Here is a 16,936-nt window from a genome sequence, read left to right on the forward strand (position 1 = left end):
GCATTTTTGTTCAGCTCTTGTTTTAGAAGTCCAAAGTGACATTGTGTCTGGAGCCAAGCTTGCTGTGAGGAAACCAATTTTTGGAAAAGAGAAGCAAATTATAGAACCAGAGGAAAAACAAATGCAAAAAAATGCTTTAACATCAGAAAATGCTTCCAGTGAAATTCTGTAAGTAATCAGTGTGGCCAGAAAAGTTACCTGTTCCTATTTGAACTTAGCTCATTAGCTCAGTAACAGTGCAGAGCCCATGCAGGGAACCCACGTCAAGTTTGTGAAACTAATGGCATTTGAAGAGCTAGTATTTAATTAGTTTTGTGGCAAAAGGATAGAGCTGGAGCTTCAGTGCTCAACCATCACAATGATCTACTTTCAATAATTCTGTTATGATGCTACTGTTTTTTTTAATTTATTTTTTTATTGAGGGATAATTGATTTACAGAATTTTGTTGTTTTCTGTCAAACCTCCACATGAATCAACCATGGGTATACATATATCCCCTCTCTTTTGAACCTCCCTCCCACCTCTCTCCCCATCCCACCCCTCTAGGTTGATACAGAGTCCCTGTTTGAGTTTCTTAGCCACACAGCAAATTCCCGTTGGCTATCTATTTTACATTTAATAATGTAAGTTTCCATGTTACTCTTTCCATACATCTCACCCTCTTCTCCCCTCTCCCCATGTCCATAAGTCTATTCTCTATGTCTGTTTCTCCATTGCTGCCCTGTAAGGAAATTCTTTAGTACCATTTTTCTAGATTCCATATATATGCCTTAGAATACAATATTTATCTTTCTCTTTATGACTTACTTCATAGGTTCTAGGTTCATCCACCTCATTAGAACTGACTCAAAGGCGTTCCTTTTTATGGCTGAGTGATAGTCCATTGTGTATATGTACCACAACTTCTTTATCCATTCATCCATTGATGGACATCTGGGTTGCTTCCATGTTCTAGCTATTGTAAATTGTGCTGCAATGAACAATGGGATACATGTGTCTTTTTCAATATTGGTTTCTTCAGGGTATATGCCTAGGAGTGGGATTGCTGGGTCACATGGTGGTTTTATTCCTAGTATTTTAAGGAATCTCCATGCCGTCTTCCATAGTAACTGTATCAATTTACATTCCCACCAACAGTGCAAGGACATTCCCTTTTCTCCACACCCTCTCCAGCATTTATTGTTTGCAAACTTTTTGATGATGGCCATTCTGACTGGTGTGAGGTGATATCTCATTGTCGTTTTGATTTCCATTTCTCTAACAATGAGCCATGTTGAGCATCTATTCACGTGTTAGCCATCTGTATGTCTTCTTTGGAGAAATATCTGTTTAGGTCTTTTTCCCACTTTTTGATTAGGTTGTTTGTTTTTCTGGTATTGAGTTGTATGAGCTGCTTGTATATTTTGGAAATTAATCCTTTGTCAGTTTCATATGCTATTATTTTATCCCATTCTGAGGGTTGTCTTTTCACCTTGCTTATAGTTTCCTTTGCTGTGCAAATCTTTTTAGTTTAATCAGGTCTCACTTGTTTACTTTTGTTTTTATTTCCGTTACTCTAGGAGGTGGGTCATAAAGGATCTTTCTTTGATTTATGTCACTGAGTGTTCTGTGTATGTTTTCCTCTAAGAGTTTTATAGTTTCTGGTCTTACATTTAGGTCTTTAATCCATTTTGAGTTTATCTTTGTGTATGGTGTTAGGAAGTGTTCTAATTTCATTCTTTTACATGTAGCTGTCCAGTTTTCCCACACCATTTATTGAAGAGGCTGTCTTTGCCCCATTGTATATTCTTGCCTCCTTTGTCAAATATAAGGTACCCTAAGGGAGCATGGGTTTATTTCTGGGCTTTCTATCTTGTTCCATTGGTCTATCTTTCTGTTTTTGTGCCAGTACCATACTATCTTGATGACTGTAGCTTTGTAGTATGATCTGAAGTAGGAAAGGTTGATTCCTCCAGCTCCATTCTTCTTTCTCAAGACTGCTTTGGCTATTCGTGGTCTTTTGTGTTTCCATATGAATTGTGAAACTTTTTGTTCTAGTTCTGTGAAAAATGTCATTGGTAATTTGATAGGGATCACATTGAATCTGTAGATTGTGTTTGGTAGTCTAGTCATTTTCACAATATTGATTCTTCCTACCCAGGAACATGGAATATCTTCCCATCTGTTTATGTCATCTTTGATTTCTTTCATCAGTGTCTTATACTTTTCTGTGTACAGTTCTTTTGTCTCCTTATGTAAGTTTATTCCTAGATATTTAATTCTTTTTGTTGCAATGGTGAATGGGATTGATTCCTTAATTCCTCTTTCTGATTTTTCATTGTTAGTATATAAAAATGCAAGTGATTTCTGTGTATTCATTTTGTATCCTGAAACTTTGCTAAGTTCACTGATTAGCTCTAGTAATTTTAAAGATAGTAAAGTAATACTATCTTTAGGGTTTTCTATGTACAGTATCATGTCATCTGCAAATAGAGCTTTATTTCTTCTTTTCCAATCTGAATTACTTTTATGTCTTTTTCTTCTCTGATTGCTGTAACTTCCAGAACTATGTTGAATAATAGTGGGGGAAGTGGGCACCCTTGTCTTGTTTCTGATCTTAGGGGGAATGCTTTCAGTTTTTCACTATTGAGAATAATGTTTGCTGTAGGCGTATCATGTATGGCCTTTACCAAGTTGAGGTAGGTTCCTTCTATGCCCATTTTTGGAGATTTTTAATAATGAAGCAGTGCTGAAATTATTAACAACCCAATTACAAGCACTGAAATTGAAGCTGTGATAAAAAATCTCTCAAAAAACAAAAGCCCAGGACCAGATGGCTTCACGGGAGAGTTCTATCAAACATTAGAGAAGAGATAATGCCTATCCTTCTAAAACTCTTTCAAAAAATTGCAGAGGAAGGAACACTTCCAAACCTATTTTATGAGGCCATCATCACCCTGATACCAAAACCAGACAAAGACAACACAGAAAAAGAAAACTATAGGCAGTATCACTGATGAACATAGATGCAAAAATCCTCAACAAAATTTTAGCTAACAGAATTCAGCAACACATCAAAAAGCTCATACACCATGATCAAGTTGGGTTTATTCCAGGGATGCAAGGATTCTTCAATATACACAAATCAATCAGTCTGATACACCATATTAACAAATTGAAAGATAAAAACCATATGGTAATTTCAATAGATGCAGAAAAAGCCTTTGATGTTACTATTTTTAAAAACACCAGAATCTTAGAACTAGGGACATTTATTTGAGGAGTTTATCATGTTTTGTCTCCATCAGCATGTACTTTAGGAACAATCATGTTTCTTCCTTATTGGAGATTCCAGCTGAATGTATGTTAATGTAAGTTACCATCCTGGATTGCTGGTATAGCTATCTGGTTGGTTTCTATCTCCATAATCTCCTCCTTCCAATTCACCTTGAAGTTTCATCTGTGGACAATCATCTTTCTAAAGCACAATCCTTTTATACAGTTCTTCAATGGCTACCTATTGCACACAGAAAACAATGTTTAGTCTGCAATTTCAAACCCTTCTGACCCTCATCCAGGCCTGTGTTAACCCTCATTCGTGCCCACATGCCCATCTCCTCTCCATGCTTTTTCTTTCTGCCATGTGAGCTCCAAGCTCCAGCTCAGCAGCTGCAAGCTGTCAGCTGAACATGGCCTACTCTACTGATGCACTGCTGTAGGCCTGACCACATACTCATTTCTCTCCAACTGAGCCACCTTGACTTGCCCCATCCTCATTGGTGGAAGGATTCTTTATCATTAAATCAATCATGACAGTGATGTGCTAGCAATGTACTTATCAGATCCTTACCTTCTCCCTCACCAACAACTACCAACTTGGGAATTCCTTAAGGGCAGAAACTGTCACATGTGTTCTGCGAAGACCAGGGAAACTGACTTTTGTCATCATTTACTGAATAAATGTAGGAATCATCGAATGAGTTTCCAAATTATGAAACCAGAAATAGCTGGTCAATTACCATTGTAGTAATTGAGAATTAATTTATACATCATTGTTACCCATTGTTTTAAAAGATTGTTTCTGTCCTCATGTATAAGAATATTAACTTTTATGTCAGTGATCAAACTTCCTCATTTTAGTGGGTAATTCATCTGGTCCTACATCCTTACACTAAAAAGCCACCAGAAAGGAAAGCCTTTCACAGAGAGAGTGATTTGACTTATATGATATCTTGCTCAATCGTTAGGGAATGGGCCACAGGCTTTCCTAACATCCCCTCTTGTTGTTCTTCTAAAGAATGTTATCGTCTAGCCTCTGAGTTATTAGACTGTACTTTGGAAAAATAAACAGAAAATAAGAAAAAAGAAGTGATATCTTTGAGAGCAAAGATTCTTGTTCTGGTTCATAGATTTCATCAAGGCCTGGAATCCTTGATCTAAAAGTGGTTGAGTCCATTCGACCAACAGTGCGAAAGCATGTGACTATACCCAGTAATACTGCGCTGTGTATTTGAAAGTCATTAAGGGAGCAGATCTTAAAGTTATTACAAGAAAAACAACCTGTAACTATCTGCAGGGAGGGGTGTTAACTACATGTATTTGTGGCGATCATTTCACAATGTATACGAATATCAAATCATTATGTTGTACACCTGAAACTAATATAGTGTTATATGTTATACCTCAGGTTAAAAAAAAAAAAAAAAATGATGTAGGAAAAAAAAAAAGATGTCCTGTATGTTATAGGCAGGATCTGTTAATCCAGTCTCTTCATGAATATTCCTAGTTGACAGGGAGATCACTATTGTACAAGGCAGCCCATTTTAATGTTGAAATAATAATTTAGAATGTCTCTATTCTATGAGTTCGCCTGTTTAAAGTATTTGGAACTCACTATCATTAATCTGGGTTGTATCTTTTCCAGGCTAACTTTCACTTGTTCTTTGAACCATTTCTGATCACTCGAACCCCTATCATCTTATATTAAGTAAACACAAAATTTCCCTAGACTTTCTTACATATGTTTATATGGAGATTTTCACATATTTAAAAAAGAGGGGGAATAATTTAAGGAGGGACATCTGTAAAGCAAGAGGCTAGAGCATAAATCTGGAAGGAACTTTTTTGATAGTTTGGTTTGGTGAAAAGATTTCTGATAAGAATGGTAAGAAACAAAGTGGAAAAGAAATTCTGAGGGCACTAACCTCTGCATTGATGCTTTGTGGAAGAAAAGGCCTTCGGAGCCTGGAGTTTGAAAGGAATTTTCTCATTTCTTCAGTGCCTTGTATCTAGGCCCTGGTCACTTCTTAAGTCTTAATGTACAACCTTTCCCTTCACTTAGTATATGCCTGTCACACTAGTGTCTTTCTGTTCCTCAATGAGCCATGTATGTTCTTGCCTTGGAGCCTTTCCACTTGTTCTCGAGTGTTCTCCCCTCAGGTCTTGACACGCCTGGCTCCTTCCCATTGTCCAAGTCCCAACTCTAGCATCATTTCTCAGAGGAGTCTTCTCTGACTCCATTGCTAAAGTAGGTCCTACCTCACCCTACCCAATTTCTATCACAATTTCCTGTTTTATCCCACCTGTAACACTTAAATTGCTTATTTATTCATTTATTTGTCTATTATCTCTCTTCTTCCCACTAGAATGTAAGCTCCTTGAGACTTTTTCACTCTCCTCTTTCACTTTCATCAAGATGCTCTTTAGTTCTTCTTCACTTTTCTGCCATGAGGGTGGTGTCATCTGCATATCTGAGATTATTGATATTTCTCCCAGAAATCTTGATTCCAGCTTATGCTTCATCCAGCCTGGCATTTCACATGATGTACTCTGCATATAAGTTAAATAAGCAGGGTGACAATGTACAGCCTTGGCCTACTCCTTTCCCAATTTGGAACCAATCTGTTGTTCCATGTCCGGTTCTAACTAGTGGACATAAATGAATCAATAAAGCAAGATGTTTGTTTAGGTGTCTGTTTTAATGGCTGTTCTAAAATTGACTGTACTGTACTTCATTTGCTTGGAAGCTGAAGAGCATACAGACTGCCCTAGTTAGAAGATAAAACATCTCAACTTGGAGGAAAAATCTTGTTTACACCTTGCTGACTGTGTTAAAACTGACTTTATTTTTGTTGTTGGTCTATTTTCATCAAACAGATGAAGTTGGTGGGAAAGCTGCATTTTCTATTTTCAACACAAGATGGCAGTATTTCTCTTTAACTGTTAATGAGATTTTTCTACTTGAGAAGCTGTTCCTGCTGAAGTTCTGAATGAGGCAGTTGTTACCCACCGATTTCATATCCGCATGTAATACTTTTGCTACATTTGAAAAGTCTATGGCCTGCTCTTCTAAAGCAGGACTTGTCCCTGGAGACGGGTGCTTTGATACTGCTTGCAGTTACATCAAATTACCACAAGCACCTTGGCGACCACGACTTCCCCCAGAGAACTTTATTTACACTTATGCACATTTAGAGTGTTGAAGTATGTGAGCTCCTTTGCCTGTATATGTATCCTGCCTTCAGCAGAGCAGTCCCGTATTGTATCATGATCCCACGCAAGCAACTCTACCCTGAACTGAGCCTGGGAACTTGATATACTCACATCTGCATGGTGGCTATGTGTCTGTTCACGATTTCATCTAAATAAGAAGCCAGGAGGCCCGCTCAGTTATTCAGACTATGACTATTTAAGTGTTTTTGTGTATTATTCTCTATCAAAACCTGGCATGTTTGTGCTGGTGCTATTTGAGTCTCTCTAGATTTTTCTACTGAGAGGAAAAGTTAATTAAGATTCCTTAACATTGCCTAATGAGTAAATTTTATGAAACCTAGTAATCTAGGCTGTCTGTTTCAGACAGAATTATGCCACATTTATGGAGTAGGCAAGAGTCTCATTACACATTTGTTATGAATTTCCAAAACTATTGAGTAGTCCTAATCTTATTTTTGCAATATAATACATATGGCCCCATTTTTTCCTGAGTAAATATGACAGAGATGAATGCTGTTTATTATGTGATTGAGAAATTTTATTGGTAGCTTTGTATTAAAATTCTAAACTGTGTATTAGTAGGATGTGACTTTGTAATGTTAGGAACCATTATGGAAATATGATTTCCAGATCCACTGACATCCTTTAGGATACAATCAGACTGCACCTCAGAGAACATCCTGTGAGTATAAATCAGAATTCTCAGACCTCTGTTTGCTTCTCCACCTTGATAGAGATTCACATGCAAGAGCCCATCTCAGAATGAAGGCTTGTCACACACTTCTCAGGTATGCCTGGCAGGAATCTTCTCATAACTTTGATGAGAATGACAGTCTTCCAAAGAAAATGGAAGACGGGCTCTTTGAAAATATGGAACCAGAGAAGAAATACAGGTAAAAAATTATAAGGGATTCTGTTAAATATTTCTACCTGGTCTTAGGTTCACTCACTTTATTCCTGAAGATTTACATTACTTTTAGTTGCTATCTACATCAACAAACACATTTCTGTGTTCCTTCTGATTTTGACTGAAGTATTTACAGGTACAGGTGGGAAATACCTTCTCACTTTAGCTGTATAGTGTAATTTCTTGTGTCTTTTTTGTGTAATTTCTCGTGTAATTCACTTGTGTCTTTTGTGTAATTTCTTGTGTAATTCACTTGTGTCTTTTCTTTTAAAAGGCAAGCCCACCCATCTTTGCCTCCTGAGAACTTAGGACAGAGCCTGTATTTTAGTGAAATGAGTATGTGAATGAACTTATGAATAAGCATGTAAAATCACCCGATGTCTTTAAGGAATTAGTAAAATGCAATTTCTTGCCTTTTAATTTTATTTTTTTCTCTGGTCAATGTCCAATGAAATGACAGAAATCTATAGTACTTTTTATTATTCCATAATCTTTATGCATTTACTTAACATTACAGCAATTTACATAAATTAAACAGTTTCAGCTCTTCAACACTTAGCATTGGTCCATGCACAAAGTAGACTTAATAGACATTTATAAATTAATTGCTAATGTATTGTTATGTTTGATAGATTTATTAAGTCTGTTTACTGCCTTAAGAGATATTTAAGTAAGACATTCTTTTAACTTGTTAGCATATCATCATTTTGGTTTATAATATTCTATGAGCTGTTAGGGAAGATGGAAAAAGCTTGGAGAATGGGGTTCTATTTGCCAGGAATTCTGTAGATAGAGGATAGAAATGATCATCATTTGTTCAGAACTCCTCTGTTTCTCTCTGTTTTGATTTCTATTTGACCTGTTCTGCCTCCTACTTCTTTTTCTCTTTAAATGATCTAAAATGATTTTTTTTCTTTGCTGATGAATTTCTCATATTCTCTTGGATAAACATATATTCCTATTACAAAATAAACTCAGAATTCTACTTTTTACATCAGCTTGACAATGCAAAGCAAATGGCTTCGCTGCTCTCCTGATGATAATGCTTCCCCATTAACAAGTGAATTTGGTTCACGGCAGGTCTCTCGCCAACAGAACTTGCAATCTGCAGCACATGAGAGCACAGGACATTTTTCTGCCACTAATGGGATTTTCTTTATCTCAGCCATTCTCCAAAACAGAGTAAATTGCAGAAACTTTGCCACCAGCAGTTTGAATACAGAGATGGGCAAATTATAAGCTATGCTGTACCTCATCTAGTCTTGGGGGTGCGAGGCCCCAACCTGCGCTCAGGCGTGGAGGTGGTTTTGGTGGAGAAAAAAGCAGATGATTGTCATCAATGCTGGATGCACAAGGAGGACAGCAGGTAAACCCATCATATTTGGGCGTTAATATATCAAGAGGTGAATGGGAGCCAAAGAGATCCAGCACGGTCCCCACAGAGCAGGCAGGGGTATATCTGAGGACTTTGGATTTTCTTTTTAATGTAGCCAATGATTTTTTTCTTAACCTACTCAAGGAAGAAAAAGTGAAATCAAATGTAAGTGCTCAGTAGTCTACACGCAACCCATCCACTCTGGATTCAGATAAGGAATGTGAAGCCTGAACTATTGGGTTCATAGTTTTAATGAGCCAAGTTCAAGGGAAAACTAGGTGCTAATCTAATTGATTTTATGATTTGAAAACGTCATAAAATCAAGTAAGAATTCTAAAAAGTCCTATTTTAAAAATTGTGAGGTACTTTTCGTTAACAGAGTCTCCTGTACCTCCTCACATGTATGCCCTCCCTCCCTTCCACCACTTCCAGCAGATAACTGACTGATGTGGCTTCTATTCACACAGTGAAATCGGATTGAATTCTTGCCCTAATCAAATATATCAACTGAGTGCCGTGACTGGCCCTTGTATGGATCTAGCTTGAAGCTTTACCACTGTCGGAAAGGTTATTTCCTAGACAATCAGAAGAAATTTAAAACAGTCTAGGTAGCACGTGATATTAAAAAGGCTTTAATTTTGTAGGGTGTCATAATCATTTAATGGTTATTTTTTTTTTTTTTAAGTCCTGGTCACTTGGATGTACATTGTAGTATTTACAGATAAAACTGAAAGCTCAGATTGGTTTTAGAATATTCTAGCAAAGCAAACATTTTTAAAGTGGGGAGGGGCAGTAGATGAAGCAGGAATAGCAGAATGTTGATAACTGTTGAGTCTGTGGTGGTTTCTTGTACATTTCTCTCTGGTTTTGTGTATACTTGACCATTTCCTTAGCAAGAGAGAGAACAACTTCTTGGTTTTTAGATGATTTGCTTCCAAGTCTATTATTCGTGTTGTATCGTGGGGGCTCCAGGGCCCTCTTCAGTCTCTTGAAATACTACATACAGAAAATGTATTTGTATATCTGTGCAATACTTTTTCTTTTTCCTGGGAAACAGCTATGATTTTTGTTGGATTCTGAAGGGTGTCTGATGCAGAAGGCTTAGGGGACTGCTGCTGCTAGAGAGACTGTATACGCTTCAGCAGGCGGCAGCAGAGGGGCCAGCATGGACAGGAAAGGAACTAGCCTTCCTCTGCTCCCTGGTCTGAGATTCAGAGCCGCCAGCCGGGAACACGCGTGGCCTTGTTTTAGAGACGGCTGAAAAGCCAACATGTAGACAGACCTGGTGAGTGTGTTCTTTCACCCCATTCATCCTAGCTAAGCTGTCTTTGCGACGGGGGAGCTAAGAAGCAGGCTTTTGTCCCTGTGAATAGCTTTCTGTATGGGACCAGAATTCATTCATTTAGCTGCAAAGGATTATCAAGGGCAGTGTTTTAGGTGCTGGCGCTTTCAGCAAAGAACTAAACAGATACAAATTCTTGCTCATGTAGCTAGTGCTACCCATCTCTACTTTTCTGGAATTTAGAGCTGCATCTTACTGCCTTGGCTTTCTGTATTATGGTAGCCATCCTACTTGAGCTTAAGAATTGGAATCTGAGCATGGCTGAAGAACTGGAGCTGTCAGGCATGGGGGCTGAGAGAAGTGACCCCAAGGAGACAGCCACACTTGATGTTTCGTTCAGAAACACTTGGTCATCAAAAGAGAGGACAAGTTCTGAGTCCTGCTCAGTCTCATTCAGTGTCTGTACTGGCTTTGGTTTCCATTCTGAGTGCTGTTGGGAAATCAGGAAGAGGGGAAGGACAGGCTGCTTAAGTAAAAACAAGGAGAAGCTTGCCTGTAACTCTATGCCCTCCATCACTGCTTTGGAAAATCTAACCACATGTAATACAAAAGGGGATGGTGTCTTCCAATTTCCTTCCACTTTCAGGAACACTCCGCAACATTGTCATAGTGAGGCCTCCCCATGTCAAACTGTAGAAGAGAGGAACAATTGGAGGGAGATGGTAGTATTAATTGATCCCTGGTTGGAAACTGTGGAGTCCAAAGAGAAGTGGAGCCACAATGGGGAGCAGCACTGGGACCAGATTTGCTCATGAACACATGGGTCACCATCTAAGCATGTGGGCAGGAGAGGTTTTGCAGAAGTCTTGCTGATTAGGTATGGGCATGATTCAGAGGAATAAATGCCCCATGGCGAAAATGTATCTGTATAGTGACAGTAATTCTGAGCTTTCTTCTACATTTTGCCTTGTCATTTTGCTTTTGCTTTTTCCCCTGTAATTAGTTATTGAAACCCATTTGTTCTGATAAACTGGTGAGGCCTGGAGAACCCTGGGTTACACTATGTAGCAATACCTATAGAAGATCCCATTTATGTGAACCATAGTCTTGATCACCCATATTTTTCCCAGGCAGTAAATTAGCACTTTTTGAGGCAACAGCCCAATCAGAATTTGTACCAATAGAGCACTGGCCTGGTAGTTTGCCAGCATGATGGGAGGCACCAAGTGCTATCCCTGTGCCTAGAATTTTCTACCTTTCATTCGGTCCTTTGGGTCCTGAATTACTTTTTCATTGTGGCCTATTCAAAATAGAAAACAACTAGGAAATCTGATGTCTTAAGCAATTATCAGCAAAACCTCTTAAGGGAAATTATGACTGTGAGAACAAGGCCTAGCTGGAAGAGCACATGGTCCAGGAGAGTCAGCAAGAAATGAGCAAAGGGGCACCGACAGGAGGGAGGAAATTGCCAGAGACACATTTACTTGGTTTCCAGCCACACAGAAAAAAATGCCAGGTCAACTTTAGAGATAATCTGGTATCTCTCTTCCATTTTCAGCCCTGGCACAATCTGAATGAATCATTTGGTCTCTAAAGGGAAACATGAAAGAACACTCAGGGATGAAAATCCTCCTCACTTGTTCTAAAGCTAGGGAAACTGAAGCTCAAGGGGCTGAGTTGGTTTGTACACACTTGTGCCGTGGATTAGTAGAAGAGGCTGTACCTTATGCTGGATGTTGCTGGGACACAAATGTCTCACACTGCTGTTTGGCACATAGTGGGTTTGATGTAGACATCCATAAGCTCAGAGTTCCCGCAGAATGTAAGCACCCCTGCTATGGGCAAGTGACGTCCATTGTCCAAAAAAAGGAAGAAAAATCAACACTGACGTGGCTGAGCATGGAACTGGAGCACACGAGAAGTGGCTACATCTGTTCTAGGCAGCGGAAACAGAGACAGCTAGGTAACTCATCTAGGCACCGCCTCAGTAAGTGGTTGCAGGAAATACAGAATCATTCATTCATTTGACTACTACTGAGTGCCAGTGAAAATGCAAGATACGGGCTATGCCACGTGCTGAGGCTACGGAGATGAACAATATTGAACAGCAGCACTCCCGCCGTGCACGGACTTGATAAATGCTAAAAAGGTATTTGATAAAATCGAATACCCACTTTGGATGTAAAATCACACTTCATTAACTAACAATAGAAGGAAGAAACACATTGTATGATTAATAGTGATAGTCTTGTAAGAATATAAACAATGTTTCAAATTCTTTTTTTTTTTTTTTAAGTTTGGGATATTTCCTATCTCATCTGTTTTATTTATTAAAACATGTTTTCATTGGAATATAATTGCTTTGCAAGGTTGTGCTGGTTTTTTGCTGTACAACAATGTGAGTCGGTCATATGCTTTACAATGAGAATGTTTTATGTTCAGAGACTTAGATATCTAGCACCTTTTAAGTCTTGAAAGTAAAAATACTGTATTTTTACAACAGATCTCCACTCCCACTTTCTCCCCCTTTCTTCCACTTCCACATCATTAAATTTTATACTCAGGACTAGCTATACATTCCACAGCAGGAATGCCACTGCTGGTCTGTAATGCAACTATGTTGACAGACATAAAGAGTAGACTTTTGCTATGCAGACAATATCCTTGAATGTTTGGTTTATTTTTGCTTTTAAGTGACATAAGGGAAAGAACTGGGGGGGGGGTAGCTCTATAATTTTGTCTGTTTTTTCAGTCAAGGAGGCTTTATTTTTAACGCCAATATAACTTAAAAATATTCAACATAAATCTTGAACTTTTAGGAAATACTCATGTAGAAAAGAAGAATTTGAGGGAAGGCTATAAAAAAATCACAGCCATCAATAATAGTAGATCATATTAAGTTCCATGAGGCAGACAATATTTAATGTATTTTCTATGCATTAACCCATTATATCCCCGAGATGAGAGCCCTGTGAGGTACGCTCCATTATCTGATTTTACAGATGAGGAAACTTGAGACACAGTGTTGTTGAGCAAATCTTGAGGTATATTCAAGATTTAAATTCAGGAATTGTGACTTCAGAATCCATGTTCTTAATCTGTCTGCCACATTACCTTTTCAACAGCAGAACAGGTGAGGAGAGTGTCTGGGTGCAGTCTAGAGAGAGAAAAGTTAGATAGGGTTCTTTAACATAAAGAATTATTAAACTGTGATAAATGACTATCAGATTTTTTTTAATCCCTGTATATGGGACTCTGGGGGTGAGGGAGTTGAGGACAAACTTGGAATTGGGTCCCTCCCAAGCCTGGAGTTCAGAACTCACTTGGAAAAGCATGGGTGCCGTGCACTGGATGGCTGAGAAATGGGCCAGTTTTCCTGGTCAGATCGTGTCTGTGGTTGCTGGGTAAGCAGGAAGCAACCCTCTGAAACATACGTGGGGGTGCAGCTGTTGCTGGACACATGGCAATGCAGAGGATGTGGGGTTGCTGGTGCTGCAGAAGGCCTGGAGCTCGTGGTGTCCATGTCGAGAGGGCCACAAGCGGATGATCACCAGGCCAGGGCTGTGAGGGTTTAAGGGACCATGTCATCTGGGCACCTGGTTTGGCAGAGCATCCCTGGATATCCCCACTCCCAAACACTGACCCCAGGCAGCAGCCAGAAAGAACAGGAGAGCCCCTTTCTCCTTCCATATTCTTCCAGCACTCTCCACCAAGAAAACTTAATTTCATGCTCATGGTGGGGAGAAATGCCTAGAAGATTTCACATCCATTATCACAGAGAATCTATGGAGCTAAGAAGCAATGCACAGATAAGTAGCACAGGGGGCGCTCTAAATTGGTAAAGCTACTTTGTAATGTGCCTAATCCTGTTTTCCCAAGGACTTTTCACCTGGTGAGTAACCCAGATCTCGTGCTGGCAGTGTCTATGACCAAGGCTAGAGATGAAGTCTGTGGCTACCCGGTTATTGCTCAGGTAAGATATACAGAGGCTCAGAAAGTAATTACAGCCCTTTATTTAGTTAAATTTAAGGAAAGCTCCGTGCTTCCTTGTTGGGAGAAAGATAGGTCATAGAAACCTATCGTGAATGCCATTGTTAAAATATTTACAATAATCTGCCTAGATTTCAAATTGAACATGTTCATGTAGCCCTTAAGTTAGTTTAATCCAACAGATGGTGACTGTGGGCTTGCTGCATGTCAGAAGCTATGTGAGTTACTTAAATCAAATCCAACGGCAAGCATGAGAAATTATCCCCAAAGCATTCATAGTGTCTCAGAAGTGGGTGTACTCAGGCGAATGGCTGTTGTGTGTGTGTGTTCAGTCGTGTCCAACTTTTTGTGACTCCATAGATTGTAGCCTGCCAGGCTCCTCTGTCCATGGAATTTTCCAGGAAAGAATACTGGAGTGGGTTGCCATTTCCTACTCCACAGGATCTTCCCCACCTAGGGATCGAACCTGCGTTTCTTGTCACCCTGCACTGGCAAGTGGATTCTTTACCACTGTGCTACCTGGGAAGCCTGTTTGATGCACATATTTTAAGCTCAATGATTTGGAAACATAAGCCAGTTCCCTCTCACCTGGCAACTGGCAGTGAAGACCATGGTCAGAGAAGTCTTCCTGGAGGATGTGAGCTCATCAACGTTCATTCTACTAAGAGACCCATTTGAAATACACTTTCAACATTTTGCAAATATTTAGAGCAGCCAAGCAATCTTTGGAGTCCAGAGAAGGCTGCCTTCCTTTGAATTCTGGATAAAGACCTATGGAGTTGATTTTTTCCCATGTTTCTCTGTCATCCTTACTTACCAAAGACACTCCTGGATGGGTATGTAGTTTTTCCTTGGTAGGCGGGCTTCCCAGGTGGTGTGAATGATAAAGAATGTGCCTGCCAGTGTAGGAGACACAGGAGAGGCAGGTTCAATCCTTGGGTCAGGAAGATCCCCTGGAGTAGGAAATGGCAACCCACTCCAGTATTCTTGCCTGGATTGTTCCATGGGCAGAGGAGCCTGGTGGGCTACAGTCCATGGGGTTGCAAAGAATCACAGACGACTGAGCACAGGAGGAGAGAAAGTTTAGGAGTGTCCCTTCTCTGCATTTACTTTCTGTGTCCTCCACAGTATTTGCCATGTTTTTGTTGAACAGAATATATTGTCTCCAAATAGAATTTGTTTTATGCCATTTTCTAATAGCAATGAGGCAACTTGTTTTGCAGGTCCTGAATCTAAAATTGAGGGTTCAGGATGGGGAGCACATGTATACCTGTGATGGATTCATTTTGATATTTGGCAAAACTAATACAATTATGTAAAGTTTAAAAATAAAAAAAAATTAAAAGAAGGAAAAAAAAAAGAAGAAAAATAAATAAATAAAATTGAGATACAGCAATCTGAACAAATGTGTGTGTGTTAGTCGTTCAGTCATGTCTGACTCTCTGTGACCCCACAAACGACAGCCTGCCAGGCTTCTCTGTCCATGAAATCCTCCAGGCAAGAATACTGAAGGAGATTGCCATTCCCTTCTCCAGAGGATCTTCCCAACCCAGGGACTGAACCAAGGTCTCCTGCATCGCAGGCAGATTTGGTCTCTGGATTGGGAAGATCCTCTGGAGAAGGGGATCGTCTACCCACTCCAGTATTCTGGCCTGGAGAATTCCATGGACTGTATAGTTCATGGGGTTGCAAAGAGTTGGACACAACTGAGCGACTTTCACTTTCACATTGTTAATAATGACTTCCCTGTAGCTCAAGTGGTAAAAAATCTGAACAAATACAAAAGGTTAATTAAATCTTCTATCGATGACAGGGCTTCAGGAATCTGCCTGAAAATGGTAAAGAATCTGCCTGCGAATGCAGGAGATGCAAGAGACATGGGTTCGATCCCTGGGTCAGGAAGATCCCCTAGAGGAGGAAATGGCAACCCACTCCAGTATTCTTGCCTGGAAAATTCCATGGGCAGAGGAGCCTGGCGGGTTACAGTCTGTGGGGGTCTAAAATTTTATTCTATGAGATACTGTATATGTAACATCGCATTTTGCCCTGATAGGTGCCTCTTTGGCACGAATGACAGTGAGGTAAAACCTCATGCAGATGCAATTTAGTACCTTAATCAGTTTCATAAAATTATAGATATGGAGGTTTTCCCCTAAGGTTCCCATTTTTATAAGAAATGAGTTTGATCTCAAGGTAATTTGTATTACCTTTCAAGAGTTTTTTCTTTACTTGCTGTTTCATTTTTATTTCTTGAAGCAGTTTGTAAGAATATATCAATGTTCATGTAAAATAATAAAAATGAGGCCTGTTAGGTTAATGTTACTAAACCCTCTCCCTGTTCCTTGAAATATAGTCTTTGTTTTGCATACCTCTGAGGGATGCTGTATTGCCTGACCTATTAAATCAATTCTTAAGACTCATTTATTTTCCTCTTCACTATCAATCTCTCTTTGGTAAAGTAAGTATTATTCATTATAAAGTTCCTTGAAGTGTCATGATATGTTTGGTTAGAACTAATCTACTGGTTTAAATTCCCTAAAATTGAAACTACTCATTTTTTAACTTATGCTCAAACCAAGTTTTATAATTAGGATAAATACGATGTTTCTAATACATAAAATAGAGTGTATGTGCATGCTCAGTCGCATCAGTCATGTGCTACTCATTGCGACCCTGTGGACTGTAGCCCACCAGGCTTCTCTGTCAGTGGGATTCTCCAGGCAAGAATACTGTAGTGGGCTTCTAGTCCCTTCTCTAGGGGATCTTCCTGGCCCAAGGACTGAACCCTTGTCTCATGCCTCTCCCACATTTTAGGTGGGTTCTTTACCCACTGAGCGCCCTGAAAATATGGTGTACTCATATTTTTTAAAAAACCCTCTTGGTAGCATGTGAATGTAAATTAAAATATAA

At 39.4% G+C, this 16,936-nt stretch overlaps 1 protein-coding gene across 4 annotated transcripts in view; it reads left to right on the forward strand.

Annotated features, from left to right (window-relative positions):
- Window positions 1–16,936, forward strand: part of DCDC1 (doublecortin domain containing 1) — a 473,661-nt gene that overhangs the window by 413,146 nt on the left and 43,579 nt on the right. For all 4 annotated transcript variants that reach the window (XM_070383604.1, XM_070383606.1, XM_070383608.1 and 1 more), the window contains 4 exons: window positions 15–168; window positions 7,207–7,365; window positions 8,545–8,745; window positions 13,916–14,009. In XM_070383604.1, coding sequence (XP_070239705.1) covers window positions 15–168; window positions 7,207–7,365; window positions 8,545–8,745; window positions 13,916–14,009 — 608 coding nt within the window. The remainder of the gene's footprint in view (window positions 1–14; window positions 169–7,206; window positions 7,366–8,544; window positions 8,746–13,915; window positions 14,010–16,936) is intronic.

The sequence above is a fragment of the Bos mutus genome, chromosome 15, assembly GCF_027580195.1.
Source record: "Bos mutus isolate GX-2022 chromosome 15, NWIPB_WYAK_1.1, whole genome shotgun sequence".
In the NCBI taxonomy this organism is placed as follows: Eukaryota; Metazoa; Chordata; class Mammalia; order Artiodactyla; family Bovidae; genus Bos; species Bos mutus.